General features: G+C 48.9%; 1 protein-coding gene across 2 annotated transcripts in view; it reads left to right on the top strand.

Annotated features, from left to right (window-relative positions):
* TRUB2 (TruB pseudouridine synthase family member 2) overlaps window positions 1–15,387 on the top strand; it is a 114,011-nt gene that overhangs the window by 30,508 nt on the left and 68,116 nt on the right. Inside the window, exon 1 of one of the 2 annotated variants that reach the window (XM_063933233.1) lies at window positions 3,406–3,436. The exons of the other annotated variant lie outside the window; for it this stretch is intronic. Within the exon in view, the coding sequence (XP_063789303.1) occupies window positions 3,421–3,436 (16 nt within the window). The 5' untranslated portion in view covers window positions 3,406–3,420. Of the gene's footprint in view, window positions 1–3,405; window positions 3,437–15,387 lie in introns of those variants that run through there. 2 annotated transcript variants of the gene reach the window in all.

The following is a 15,387-nucleotide window of genomic DNA, read 5'->3' as shown; positions in this document are numbered from 1 at the left end:
TTGAGGAAACGGCGGGGGGGAGACGCCTCGAATTCCAGCTTGTACCCCTGAGATACTACTTGAAGGATCCAGGGATCCACCTGTGAGCGAGCCCACTGATCGCTGAAATTTTTGAGGCGGCCCCCCACCGTACCTGGCTACGCCTGTGGAGCCCCCGCGTCATGCGGTGGACTCAGAGGAAGCGGGGGAAGAATTTTGATTCTGGGAACTGGCTGACTGGTGCAGCTTTTTCCCTCTTCCCTCGTCTCTGTGCAGAAAGGAAGCGCCTTTGACCCGCTTGCTTTTCTGAAGCCGAAAGGACTGTACCTGATAATACAGTGCTTTCTTAGGCTGTGAGGAAACCTGAGGTAAAAAATTTTCTTCCCAGCTGTTGCTGTGGATACGAGGTCCCAGAGACCATCCCCAAACAATTCCTCACCCTTATAAGGCTCTATGTGCCTTTTAAAGTCAGCATCACCTGTCCAGTGTCGGGTCTCTAATACCCTCCTGACAGAATGGACATTGCATTAATTCTGGATGCCAGCCGGCAAAATATCCCTCTGTGCATCCCTCATATATAAGACGACGTCTTATGTTCGCAAAATAGTATCCCTGTTTGACAGGGTCACAGACCACGCTGCAGCAGCACTATCTGCAGGTCTCAGTCTAGTACCTGAGTGTGTAAATACAGACTTCAGGATAGCCTCCTGCTTTTTATCAGCAGGTACCTTCAAAGTGGCCATATCCTAAGACGGCAGTGCCAACTTTTTTGACAAACGTGTGAGCGCCTTATCCACCCTAGGGGATATCTCCCAGCGTAACTTATCCTCTGGCGGGAAAGGGTACGCCATCAGTAACTTTTTAGTAATTACCAGTTTCTTATCGGGGGAACCCACGCTTTTTCACACTTCATTCACTCATTTGATGGGGGAACAAAACACTGCCTGCTTTTTCTCCCCAAACATAAAACCCTTTTTTAGTGGTACTTGGGTTAATGTCAGAAATGTGTAACACATTTTTTATTGCCGGGATCATGTAACGGATGTTCCTAGTGGATTGTGTATATGTCTCAACCTCGTCGACACTGGAGTCAGACTCCGTGTCGACATCTGTGTCTGCCATCTGAGGGAGCGGGCGTATTTGAGCCCCTAATGGCCTTTGAGACGCCTGGGCAGGCGCGGGCTGAGAAGCCGGCTGTCCCACAGCTGTTACGTCATCCAGCCTTTTATGTAAGGAGTTGACACTGTCGGTTTATACCTTCCACCTATCCATCCACTCTGGTGTCGGCCCCACAGGGGGCAAAATCACATTTATCGGCATCTGCTCTGCCATCACATAAGCCTCCTCATCAAACGTGTCGACACAGCCGTACCGACACACCGCACACACACAGGGAATGCTCTGACTGAGGACAGGACCCCACAAAGCCCTTTGGGGAGACAGAGAGAGAGTATGCCAGCACACACCAGAGCGCTATATAATTTAGGGATTAACACTATATTGAGTGAATTTTTCCCAATAGCTGCTTGTATATACAATATTGCGCCTAAATTTAGTGCCCCCCCTCTCTTTTTAACCCTTTGAGCCTGCAAACTACAGGGGAGAGCCTGGGGAGCTGTCTTCCAGCTGCACTGTGAAGAGAAAATGGCGCCAGTGTGCTGAGGGAGATAGCTCCGCCCCTTTTTTGCGGACTTTTCTCCCGCTTTTTTATGGATTCTGGCAGGGGTATTTTTCACATATATAGCCTCTGGGGCTATATATTGTGATATATTTGCCAGCCAAGGTGTTTTTATTGCTGCTCAGGGCGCCGCCCCCCCAGCGCCCTGCACCCTCAGTGACCGGAGTGAGTAGTGTGTGTGAGGAGCAATGGCGCACAGCTACAGTGCTGTGCGCTACCTTGGTGAAGACTGATGTCTTCTGCTGCCGATTTTCCGGACCTCTTCTTGCTTCTGGCTCTGTAAGGGGGACGGCGGCGCGGCTCCGGGAACGAACACCAAGGCCAGTTCCATGCGGTCGATCCCTCTGGAGCTAATGGTGTCCAGTAGCCTAAGAAGCCCAAGCTAGCTGCAAGCAGGTAGGTTCGCTTCTTCTCCCCTTAGTCCCTCGATGCAGTGAGCCTGTTGCCAGCAGGTCTCACTGTAAAATAAAAAACTTAAAATAAACTTTCTTTCTAGGAGCTCAGGAGAGCCCCTAGTGTGCATCCAACTCGGCCGGGCACAGAAATCTAACTGAGGTCTGGAGGAGGGTCATAGTGGGAGGAGCCAGTGCACACCAGATAGTACCTAATCTTTCTTTTAGAGTGCCCAGTCTCCTGCGGAGCCCGTCTATTCCCCATGGTCCTTACGGAGTTCCCAGCATCCACTAGGACGTCAGAGAAATGGGCATTACATTTATAAGAACAAGAGCATCAGCACCATCTGTATCCTACAGCAACAGCTACAGCCAGAGCTGTGATTGGTGACTTTGCAAGAGGCGTAATCAGACGCATCAGTACTGCTGCAGACCTGAGGCCTCAGATTACATAGGCAGTTGTGCTGCACTAAAATACTGTATGACAGACTGGTGTTTGCAACCAATGAGTATTGTTATAGGCCCTCATTCCGAGTTGTTCGCTCGCAAAGCGATTTTAGCAGAGTTGCTCACGCTAAGCCGCCGCCTACTGGGAGTGAATCTTGGCATCTTAAAATTGCGAACGATGTATTCGCAATATTGCGATTACACACCTCGTAGCAGTTTCTGAGTTGCTTCAGACTTACTCGGCATCTGCGATCATTTCACTGCTTGTCGTTCCTGGTTTGACGTCACAAACACACCCAGCGTTCGCCCAGACACTCCCCCGTTTCTCCAGCCACTCCTGCGTTTTTTCGGGAAACGGTAGCGTTTTTTCCCACATGCCCATAAAACGGCCTGTTTCCGCCCAGGAACACCCATTTCCTGTCAATCACATTACGATCGCCAGAACGATGAAAATGCCGTGAGTAAAATTCCTAAGTGCATAGCAAATTTACTTGGCGCAGTCGCAGTGCGGACATTGCGCATGCGCATTAAGCGGAAAATCGCTGCGATGCGAAGATTTTTACCGAGCGAACAACTCGGAATGACCCCCATAGCTCTTAAGCTGTGCTAATAAAATAAAAAAGGTATAGATGAATGTGTGTTGTTACTCATATGGATTAGCAAGGGACCATTTGAAGTGTATACAGCATTGCATACACACTGCGGAGGCAGCCAGTTTGCTAGGTGGACGATAGTTTCATAGAGAGCTAACCATTTAATCACAGAAGGTTATGGATTGATGGGTCGAAATGGATTAGGTCAACAGTCAATCAACATGACCATTTAAAACTTTGTTGGTGTTGTTTTTTGCATAACATGATCAGGAACCCCAATCAGGGCACTGCTTCGCTGGTCACGCTACGGGCAAGGCTACTATTCCCAATCATGGTCCACCTGGATGGTAAAGTAGAATCCTATTTTTATTTTAAAAAGTCATGTTGACACTATGCACAGTAACACCAACAGATGCTCCCCCCCCCCCACTCTCCTCCCTCTCCTTCCTTTTCTTCACTCCCCCTTCCCTCCTTTCCCTCACTCCCCTTCTCTCCCTTCCCTTTACTGATCAAAACTCACAGGTATCTATTTTCTTTTGTCTTGTTGATTCTCAGCTAATGTTACTATTCACATCATATTATGTCTATTGTGACTTCTGTAATTGACTTGCTATATGTATACATGTTATCTCTGTCATGCAATACCTTAAATCTATTTCTTAAAAAAAAAAGTACTGGTGGTAACGTCTCAAGCTTTCAACAACCTGGCAAGATATTTATAACTCAATAAACACAGTATACCAGCCACGCTCCGCCAGGACAAATGGATGTGACATATCGTACCTACCACCACTAACCAATTTGCAGTATATTGGAATCAGCTTTCCGCCATCTTGTTGCAAACGGTCGTCAACGGAACCTGGCAGGTTTACCTGATGGAGATTATGGGCCTAATTCACAGTTGATCGCAGCAGCAAATTTGTTAGCAGTTGGGCAAAACCATTGGTGGTCATTCCAAGTTGTTCCCTCGTTGCCGATTTTCGCTGTGCTGCGATATGTTGCTAACTGCGCATGATACGCAGTGCGCATGCGCAAAGTTATTTAACACAAAATTTAGAAGATTTGCTGGTGTTCGTACGATGCTTTTCAGTCGCACTGCTGTTCGGTAAATGATTGACAGGAAAGGGGCGTTTCTGGGCGGCAACTCAGCGGTTTCACGGCGTTGGCTAAAAAACGCAGGCGTGTCAGGGAGAAACGCGGGAGTGTCTGGAGAAACGGGGGAGTGGCTGGCCGAACGCTGGGCGTGTTTGTGACGTCAAACCAGGAACTAAACGGACTGAGCTGATCGCAATCTGTGAGTAGGTCTGGAGCTACTCAGAAACTGCTAAGAATTATTTTGTAGCAATTCTGCTAATCTTTCGTTCGCTATTCTGCTTAGCTAAGATACACTCCCAGAGGGCGGCGGCCTAGCGTGTGCAATGCTGCTAAAAGCAGCTAGCGAGCGAACAACTCGGAATGAGGGCCCATGTGCACTGCAGGTGTGGCAGATATAACATGTGCAGAGAGAGTTAGATTTGGGTGGGGTGTGTTGAAACTGAAATCTAAATTACAGTTTAAAAATAAAGCAGCCAGTATTTACCCTGCACAAAAACAAAACAACCCACCCACATCTAATGCCCCTTACAGACTCGACGATCCGCCGCCGAGCTGCCTGACGGCGGATATGGCTGACGGGCGACCTGGCGGCGTTGGGAGAGGTGACGGGGGGAGTGAACTTTTACCAATTTATGGGAACGCTGGACACCATGGGGGTAATTCCAAGTTGATCGCAGCAGGACATTTTTTAGCAGTTGGGCAAAACCATGTGCACTGCAGGTGGGGGGGGCAGATACAACATTTGCAGAGAGAGTTAGATTTGGGTGGGTTATTTTGTTTCTGTGCAGGGTAAATACTGGCTGCTTTATTTTTATACTGCAATTTAGATTGCAGATTGAACTCACCACACCCAAATCTATCTCTCTCTGCACATGTTATATCTGCCTCCACTGCAGTGCACATGGTTTTGCCCAACTGCTAAAAAATTTCCTGCTGCGATCAACTTGGAATTACCCCCCATGTTCTATACTCTGCCTCCACTTCTCCTGACGTTGCTGTAATCTCTACACTTAGCAATTTACATATCTGAACAACTACATTTTCAACAGAAAAGGAGTGTAACAAAGTCTCCTGCGTCCTACTTCCACCTCCCCATGCCAGCAGCATGCCCCCACCCCCTGCTTTCTTATTCTGTCCCCCTTCTGACAAAACTAATCCGCTTATTTCATGATGTTCGTGTCCTGATACCTATTCATCACAATGTTGTCAGCCTATTTATCTGAGCGCCTATTTTCCTCTGCTCCATATATGTTTCATCTCTGGTTTATTTTTTCTATCAATTACTGAATAGTAAGAAGTAATATTAGAGAGACAGAAAAAAAAACAATAAAAAATTTTTTTGCAACGAAAAAAGTTAAAAACTCATACAGTGTAAAACAGTAGCTGGCTTATGTGAGGAAAGATCAGAGATGGGCTGACGCTCTACTGTGCCATTCACACACTGGGAGCGTGGGCCTCTGTGCCACTCACACACTGGGTGCGTGGGCCTCTGTGCCACTCACGCACTGGGAGCGTGGGCCTCTGTGCCACTCACGCACTGGGAGCGTGGGCCTCTGTGCCACTCACACACTGGGAGCGTGGGCCTCTGTGCCACTCACACACTGGGAGCGTGGGCCTCTGTGCCTCTCACACACTGGGAGCGTGGGCCTCTGTGCCACTCACACACTGGGAGCGTGGGCCTCTGTGCCACTCACACACTGGGAGCGTGGGCCTCTGTGCCACTCACACACTGGGAGCGTGGGCCTCTGTGCCATTCACACACTGGGAGCGTGGGCCTCTGTGCCATTCACACACTGGGAGCGTGGGCCTCTGTGCCACTCACACACTGGGAGCGTGGGCCTCTGTGCCACTCACACACTGGGAGCGTGGGCCTCTGTGCCACTCACACACTGGGAGCGTGGGCCTCTGTGCCACTCACACACTGGGAGCGTGGGCCTCTGTGCCACTCACACACTGGGAGCGTGGGCCTCTGTGCCACTCACACACTGGGAGCGTGGGCCTCTGTGCCATTCACACACTGGGAGCGTGGGCCTCTGTGCCATTCACACACTGGGAGCGTGGGCCTCTGTGCCACTCACACACTGGGAGCGTCGGCCTCTGTGCCACTCACACACTGGGAGCGTCGGCCTCTGTGCCACTCACACACTGGGAGCGTGGGCTTCTGTGCCACTCACACACTGGGAGCGTGGGCCTCTGTGCCACTCACACACTGGGAGCGTGGGCCTCTGTGCCACTCACACACTGGGAGCGTGGGCCTCTGTGCCATTCACACACTGGGAGCGTCGGCCTCTGTGCCATTCACACACTGGGAGGGTGATCCTCTGTGCCACTCACACACTGGGAGGGTGATCCTCTGTGCCACTCACGCACTACGAGGGTGACCCTCTGTGCCACTCACACACTGGGAGCGTGGGCCTCTGTGCCACTCACACACTGGGAGCGTCGGCCTCTGTGCCACTCACACACTGGGAGCGTCGGCCTCTGTGCCACTCACACACTGGGAGCGTCGGCCTCTGTGCCACTCACACACTGGGAGCGTCGGCCTCTGTGCCACTCACACACTGGGAGGATGATCCTCTGTGCCACTCACACACTGGGAGGGTGATCCTCTGTGCCACTCACGCACTACGAGGGTGACCCTCTGTGCCACTCACACACTGGGAGGGTGATCATCTGTGCCACTCACGCACTACGAGGGTGATCATCTGTGCCACTCACGCACTACGAGGGTGACCCTCTGTGCCACTCACGCACTGGGAGGGTGATCCTCTGTGCCACTCACGCACTGGGAGGGTGATCCTCTGTGCCACTCACGCACTGGGAGGGTGATCCTCTGTGCCACTCACGCACTGGGAGGGTGATCCTCTGTGCCACTCACGCACTGGGAGGGTGATCCTCTGTGCCACTCACGCACTGGGAGGGTGATCCTCTGTGCCACTCACGCACTGGGAGGGTGATCCTCTGTGCCACTCACGCACTGGGAGGGTGATCCTCTGTGCCACTCATGCACTACGAGGGTGATCGTCTGTGCCACTCACGCACTACGAGAGTGACCCTCTGTGCCACTCACGCACTGGGAGGGTGATCCTCTGTGCCAGTCACACACTGTGAGGGTGATCGTCTGTGCCACTTATGCACTGGGAGGGTGATCCTCTGTGCCACTCACATACTGGGAGTGTGGTCCCCTGTGCCACTCATACACCAGATGCAAGTTATCCACAACTCGGAAGTAGATGTGGGACCATCTGCATCACATGCATCCACTTGTGTGTCATGTAGAAAGGTAACAACATTTTGCTGGGCTGGGAAGGAGACTTTCACTGTGACCATATGGATACAGAGGGTACCAGCCAATCAACTCCTGTCATGTTACAGGATGTTTGAAAAATGACAGGAGCTAGTTGGCTGGTACTTTATCTCTTTATCTGTCTTCACTTTATCACTTTCTAAGGCTTAATACATTTGGGCCTTAAATACAAAAATAAGTGTGCTGATAGACTATAATTTAATTATTGAATTAACTAATTAAGTATTTAATTAGCAAAGCACTAAAGCTACAGTAAATTTATATGTACAAAGCAGAGCCGGCCATAGGCATAGGCAAACTAGGCAATTGCCTAGGGCATTTGATATACCTAGGGGCATCAGCAGCTTCTGCTGATTAAAATGATATGCGACATGCCTATATTCTGTATGTAGCATTTAATATGCAGATATAGCCACAGTCTCACACAGTATATAGGCATGCTGCATATCAGTTTAAACAGCAGAAGCTGCTTGTGCATCCTAGCCACATAGCAATGCAAATGAGATGAATTTTCATTACAAAAAATGTGCCTGACTTTAGCATTGATGCAAGATTTGTGAGGACACATCTGTATCCAAGCAGAGGCAGAGGTGTTAGTGGAAGTGTGAGTGCTGTGTGCATGTGAGTGGGTTGGTTGTGCAGTAGTGTTCGGGAATATGTGTAAGGAGCATTATGTGTGTCATGTAAAAATGCATTAATAATGTGCAACATATGTGTTAAGGGCCACTATGTGTGTCATTATGTGTATAAGGGCATTAATAATGTGCGGCATATGTGTAACAGGGTACTGTCTGTGTGTCATTATGTGTATAGGGGCAATAATAATGTGCAGCAAATGTGTAGGGGGCACTATGTGTGTCATTATGTGTATAAGGGCATTAATAGCGTGCGCCATATGTGTAAGGTACATTGGCCCTCATTCCGAGTTGTTCGCTCGTTCTTTTTCATCGCATCGCAGTGAAAATCCGCTTAGTACGCATGCGCAATGTTCGCACTGCGACTGCGCCAAGTAACTTTACTATGAAGAAAGTATTTTTACTCACGGCTTTTTCTTCGCTCCGGCGATCGTAATGTGATTGACAGGAAATGGGTGTTACTGGGCGGAAACACGGCGTTTCAGGGGCGTGTGGCTGAAAACGCTACCGTTTCCGGCAAAAACGCAGGAGTGGCCGGGGAAACGGTGGGAGTGCCTGGGCGAACGCTGGGTGTGTTTGTGACGTCAACCAGGAACGACAAGCACTGAAATGATCGCACAGGCAGAGTAAGTCTGGAGCTACTCTGAAACTGCTAAGTAGTTAGTAATCGCAATATTGCGAATACATCGGTCGCAATTTTAAGAAGCTAAGATTCACTCCCAGTAGGCGGCGGCTTAGCGTGTGTAACTCTGCTAAATTCGCCTTGCGACCGATCAACTCGGAATGAGGGCCATTATGCGTAAAAGAGCATTAATAAAGGTTGTCATAATGTGTAAGGCGCATTATGTTTATAAGGACATTAATGTGTCTCATATGTGTAAGGGGCATTATTGTGTGGAATTGTGTATAAGGTGCTCTACTATGTGGCGTTGAATATATTAAGGGCACTACTGTGTCGTTTAATGTGACTAAAGAGTAATAAGGTGTGGTGTAATGTGAATAAGGAGCAATTCAGTGTGATGTAATGTGAATAAGGGGCTCTACTGTGAGGAGTAACGTTTATAAGGTAAAAGTGATACTACTGTGGGATGTAATATGAATTATGGACACTATCGCAAGATAAAATGTGAATAAAGTTGCAGTACTGTGTGGCGTAATTGGAATTGGGGTTATTATTGTGTGGCCATGCCCCTTCCCAGCAAGAAGATGCCGCTTTTTGGGCTGCGCGTCAAATGTGTGAACTGTTCCTATTTAAAATATAGGGGGTACAAGGACTGCTATGGGTGAGGGGTTATGGTGCTGGGAAAGAGGTGCAAGGTCAGAGGCAGAACCAGCGGTGGTGCTAGGGGGCACCAGCCAAAATCTTGCCTAGGGCATCATATTGGTTAGGGCCGGCTCTGGTACAAAGTTCTCCAAAAAGTTGTTTGTAGCGGTGTGATTTGCCTTATATAGTCTGATCTGTAGCTTTAGAGAATAATTCCATGTTTGTAAATCTGCCCAACTACTGACCTGTGTAACATTACTAGCAGCCATGGTGAGTGTTCTACCCAAAGACACATTCATTGTTCTTCAAGTTAAATCTCAGAAACACTTATTGCACAGCCATACAGTATGTACAAGTTGCAAATCTTTTTAAGTGTGTCCTAAGTTTGCTTCGTTAACAGTACATCCGCATGGCGTGACAAAAAATAGATTGTAATTATCTACCGGTAAATCCTTTTCTCGTAGTCCGTAGGGAATACGGGAATCCATTTAATACCATGGGGTATAGACGGGTTCACTAGGAGCCTTGGGCACTTTAAGAATTTGATAGTGTGCGCTAGCTCCTCCCTCTATGCCCCTCCTACCAGACTCAGTCTAGGAAACTGTGTCCAAGGAGACGGACACACTTTGAGAGAAGGATAGATAAAGAAAGTGGTGAGATTACGAACCAGCACACACAGAACTAGAGGAAAGCCCTGCTAACCAAACTTGAAACCAGGAACAGCAACAGCTGAACAAACCGGAATACTTAGCTAAGTAATAGTGCAGGAAAAACGAAGCACCGGGCGGGCATCCAGGATCCCCTATGAACTAAGAGAAAAGGATTTACCTGTAGGTAATTAAAATCATACACTGCTCAAAAAAATAAAGGGAACACTAAAATAACACATCCTAGATCTGAATGAATGAAATATTCTTATTAAATACTTTGTTCTTTACATAGTTGAATGTGCTGACAACAAAATCACACAAAAATTATCAATGTAAATCAAATTTATTAACCCATGGAGGTCTGGATTTGGAATCACACTCAAAATTAAAGAGGAAAAACACTACAGGCTGATCCAACTTTGATGTAATGTCCTTAAAACAAGTCAAAATGAGTCTCAGTAGTGTGTGTGGTTTCCACATGCCTGTATGACCTCCCTACAACCCACACAAGTGGCTCAGGTAGTGCAGCTCATCCAGGATGGCACATCAATGCGAGCTGTGGCAAGAAGGTTTGCTGTGTCTGTCAGCGTAGTGTCCAGAGCATGGAGGCGCTACCAGGAGACAGGCCAGTACATCAGGAGACGTGGAGGCGGCCGTAGGAGGTCAACAACCCAGCAGCAGGACCGCTACCTCCACCTTTGTACAAGGAGGAACAGGAGGAGCACTGCCAGAGCCCTGCAAAATGACCTCCAGCAAGCCACAAATGTGCATGTGTCTACTCAAACGATCAGAATCAGACTCCATGAGGGTGGTATGAGGGCCCGACTTCCACAGGTGGGGTTGTGCTTACAGCCCAACACCGTGCAGGACGTTTGGCATTTGCCAGAGAACACCAAGATTGGCAAATTCGCCACTGGTGCTCTGTACTCTTCACAGATGAAAGCAGGTTCTCACTGAGCACATGTGACAGACGTGACAGAGTCTGGAGACGCCAAGGAGAACGTTCTGCTGCCTGCAACATCCTCCAGCATGACCGGTTTGGCAGTGGGTCAGTAATAGTGTGGGGTGGCATTTCTTTGGGGGGCCCACAGCCCTCCATGTGCTCGCCAGAGGTAGCCTGACTGCTATTAGGTACCGAAATGAGATCCTCAGACCCCTTGTGAGACCACATGCTGGTGCGGTTGGCCCTGGGTTCCTCCTAATGCAAGACAATGCTAGACCTCATGTGGCTGGAGTGTGGCAGCAGTTCCTGCAAGACGAAGGCATTGATGCTACGGACTGGCCCACCCGTTCCCCAGACCTGAATCCAATTGAGCACATTTGGGACATAATGTCTCGCTCCATCCACCAATGCCACGTTGCACCACTTACTGTCCAGGAGTTGGCGGATGCTTTAGTCCAGGTCTGGGAGGAAATCCCTCAGGAGACCATCCGCCACCTCATCAGGAGCATGCCCAGGCATTGTAGGGAGGTCATACAGGCACATGGAGGCCACACGCACTACTGAGCCTCATTTTGACTTGTTTTAAGGACATTACATCAAAGTTGGATCAGTCTGTAGTGTGTTTTTCCACTTTAATTTTGAGTGTGACTCCAAATCCAGGCCTCCATGGGTTAATAAATTTGATTTCCATTGATAATTTCTGTGTGATTTTGTTGTCAGCACATTCAACTATGTAAAGAACAAAGTATTTAATAAGAATATTTCATTCATTCAGATCTAGGATGTGTTATTTTAGTGTTCCCTTTATTTTTTTGAGCAGTGTATTTTCTCTTAAGTCCTTGGGTATACTGGGAATCCATTTAGTACCATGGGGAAGTACCTAAGCTCCCAAACCGGGTGGGAAAGTGCTGAGGTTCCTGCAGAACTGATTAACCAAACTGAAGGTCCTCAGAGGCCAAAGTACCGAACTTGTAAAACGTGTTCGAACCTGAGCAAATAGCTACTCGGCAGAGCTGTAAAGCAGAGACACCCCGGGCAGCCGCCCAAGAAGAACCCAGCGACCTAGTAGAGTGGGCCTGTACAGATTTTGGAACCGGCAATCCTGCCGTGGAATAAGCATGCAGGATAGTGAGCCCTATTCCAGCATGCAATAGACTGCTTTGAAGCAGGATACCCAATTTTATTGGGATTATAGAGAACGAACAGCAAGTTGGATATTCTCTGACGAGCTATTCTCTTTACATACACCTTGAAAGCCCTCACAACATCCAAAGACTTTGAAGTAGCAGAGGTGTCCGTAACAGCCGGTACCACAATGGGTTGGTTGATGTGAAACGTGGACACCAGCTTAGAAATTGCTGACGAGTTCTGAATTCAGCTCTGTCCTCATGGAAAATTAAGTAGGGACTCTTGTGAGACAACGCCCCTAGCTCCGACACATGTCTTGCTGAAGTCAAGGCCAACAGTGTGATGGTCTTCCACGTTAGGTACTTCACGTCAACCTCCTGTAATGGTTCAAACCAGTCCGATTGGAGGAACTGCAGCACCAAATGGAGATCCCAAGGTGCCGTTGGAGGCATAAAGGGAGGCTAGATGTGCAGAACGCCTTTCAAGAACGCCTGGACCGCAGGGAGAGAAGCCAATTGTTTCTGAAAGTAAATAGACAAGGCCAAAATCTGGACTTTAATGGAGCCTAGGCCCACATCCACTCCCGACTGCAGAAAAAGCAGGATCGTCCTAGATGAAATTCCACTGCAAAATATGGTCTGCTCTCACACCAAGAGACATACTTCTTCCATATACAGAGGTAATGTTTAGACGTTAGCCCCTTCCTGGCTTGGATCATAGTCGGGATGACCTTGTCAGGAATCCCTCTCCTGGCTAGAATCAGCCGTTCAACTTCCATGCCGTTAAACGTAGCAACGGTAAGTCTTGATAGACAAACGGGCCCTGTTGCAGAAGATGCTCGCGAAGAGGTAGAGGCCCCGGATCTTCGATCAGCATCTCAAGAAGATCCGCGTACCAGGCCCTTCGAGGCCAGTATGGAGCAATCAGGATTGCTTGAACCTTTTCCCTTTTTATTCTCTTTAGAATTCTTGGGATCAGAGGAAGTGGAGGAAACACGTACACCAGCTGGTAGACCCACCGAGTCGTCAGAGCGTCTACCGCCACTGCTTGTGGCTCTCTCGACCTGGAACAATACAGCTTGAGCTTCTTGTTAAGTAAAGAGGCCATCACGTCGATCTGTGGATATCTCCACCGACATGTCCACCACCGTGACACCTCCGGGTGGAGGCCCCACTCCCCTAGGTGCAGGTTGTGTCTGCTGAGGAAGTCTGCTTCCCAGTTGTCTACTCCCGGAATGAATACCACTGACAACGCCACGGCGTGTTTTTCCGCCCAGCGGAGAATTCTTGACACCTCTGACATTGCTGCTCTGCTTTTCGTTCCGACCTGTCGGTTTATGTACGTTACCGCCGTTACATTGTCCAACTGGACTTGAATGGCCTGATTCCGAAGTAGAGATGAGGTCTGCAGAAGGGCATTGTAGATTGCCCTGAGTTCCAAGATGTTTATTGGAAGGACGACTTCCTGACTTGATCATCTTCTTTGAAACTGCACCCCCTGGTTGACTGCTCCCCAACCTCTGAGGCTTGCATGTGTGGTTAGCAAAATCCAATTCTGAATCCTGAACCTCCAACCTTCGACGAGGTGAGAAGTCTGTAGCCACCACAGAAGGGAGATCCTGGCTCTTGGTGACAGATCCTCTGGTGCATGTGAAGATGCCATTTGTCCAACAGATCCAGCTGGAAGGGCCTCACATGAAACCTTCTGTACTGAAGCGCCTCGTAAGAGACCACCATTTTCCCCAGAAGGCAAATGCACAGATGCACCGAGATCCGGGTTGGCTTCAGGACAGCTCGAACCATCGACTGGATTACCATAGCCTTCTCCAAGGAAAGGAACACTCTCTTAGACTCTGTGTCGAGTATCATTCCCAGGAAAGGAAGCCTCTGCGTAGGTTCCAGGTGAGATTTTGGCAAGTTCAGAATCCACCTGTGATGCAGGAGTAGTCTGGTTGAGAGGCCAATGCTGTCCAACAACCGCTCCCTGGACGGTGCCTTTATCAGAAGATCGTCCAGGTACGGAATCATGTTCACTCCCTGTTTGCAGAGTAGAAACATCATCTCTGCCATCACTTTGATGAACACTCTCGGTGCCGTGGAGACACCAAATGGCAGGGCCTTGAACTGGTAGTGACAGTCCTGCAATGCAAACCGTAGTTAAGCCTGATGAGGCGGCCAGATCAGAATGTGAAGGTACGCATCCTTGATATCCAGAGACACTAGGAATTCCCCCTCCTCCAAACCGGAGATCACCGCTCTCAGAGACTCCATCTTGAATTTCAACACTCGTAAGTACGGGTTCAACGACTTGAGGTTCAAAATTGGTCTTACCGAACCGTCCGGTTTTGGTACTACAAACAAGTTGGAATAATACCCCTTGTTTTGCAGATGAGGTGGAACTGGAACAATGACCCGAGTCTGTACCAGTTTTTGAATGGCGTCCTGTAAAGTTATACTAGCCTCCTGTGAAACTGGCAAGCCTGATTTGAAGAATCTGCGAGATGGGAGCTCCTGAAACTCCAGTCTGTAGCCCTGGGAAATAAGATCTATGACCTAGGGATCCTGGCACGAACTTTTCCAGATGTGACTGAAAATGTTTAGCCGGGCTCCCACCTGTAAGGCTTCCAGGCATTGCAGTCCACCATCATGCTAAAGGCTTTGAGGAAGCAGAGCTTGAGCTTTGTTCCTCAGAACCAGCAGTTGCTGGTTTGCATGGTTTACCTGTAGCGCCTCTGGTGGCTGTAGAAGAACCTCTGGTTTTGCCCCTAAACTTGGCCGTCCGAAAGGACTGTAAATTGGAACCTGAGTAAGCCTTCCTGGCTGGGGGAGCTGCAGAAGGAAGATATGTGGACTTACCCGCAGTAGCTTTGGAAATCCATTTGTCTAGTTCATCTCCAACTAAGGCCTATCCTGTGAAGGGTGGGCCTTCCACACCTTTCCTGGAGTCCGCGTCAGCAGCCCACTGACGTAGCCATAAGCCCCTGCGTGCTGACACTGCCATAGCAGAGGTGCATGCATTAAGCAAGCCTATTTATTTTATGGCTTCCACCATAAAGTTCACAGAGTCCTGTATATGTTGCAGGAGTAAACTAATCTCCCCAAGGCAAGGTATCTAACACTTCAATAAGGTTACCCGACCATTTGGCAGTGGCCTTAGTCATCTATCCACATGCTATAGTGGGTCTCTGGGCCACCCCAGCAGCTGTATACAAGGATTTGAGTGTGGTTTCAATTCTACAATCAGCCGTGTCTTTCACGGAGGCTGCAACCGGGACAG

The sequence above is a fragment of the Pseudophryne corroboree genome, chromosome 7 (genome assembly GCF_028390025.1).
Source record: "Pseudophryne corroboree isolate aPseCor3 chromosome 7, aPseCor3.hap2, whole genome shotgun sequence".
Classification (NCBI taxonomy): Eukaryota; Metazoa; Chordata; class Amphibia; order Anura; family Myobatrachidae; genus Pseudophryne; species Pseudophryne corroboree.
This window is presented reverse-complemented; position numbering and strand designations above follow the sequence as displayed.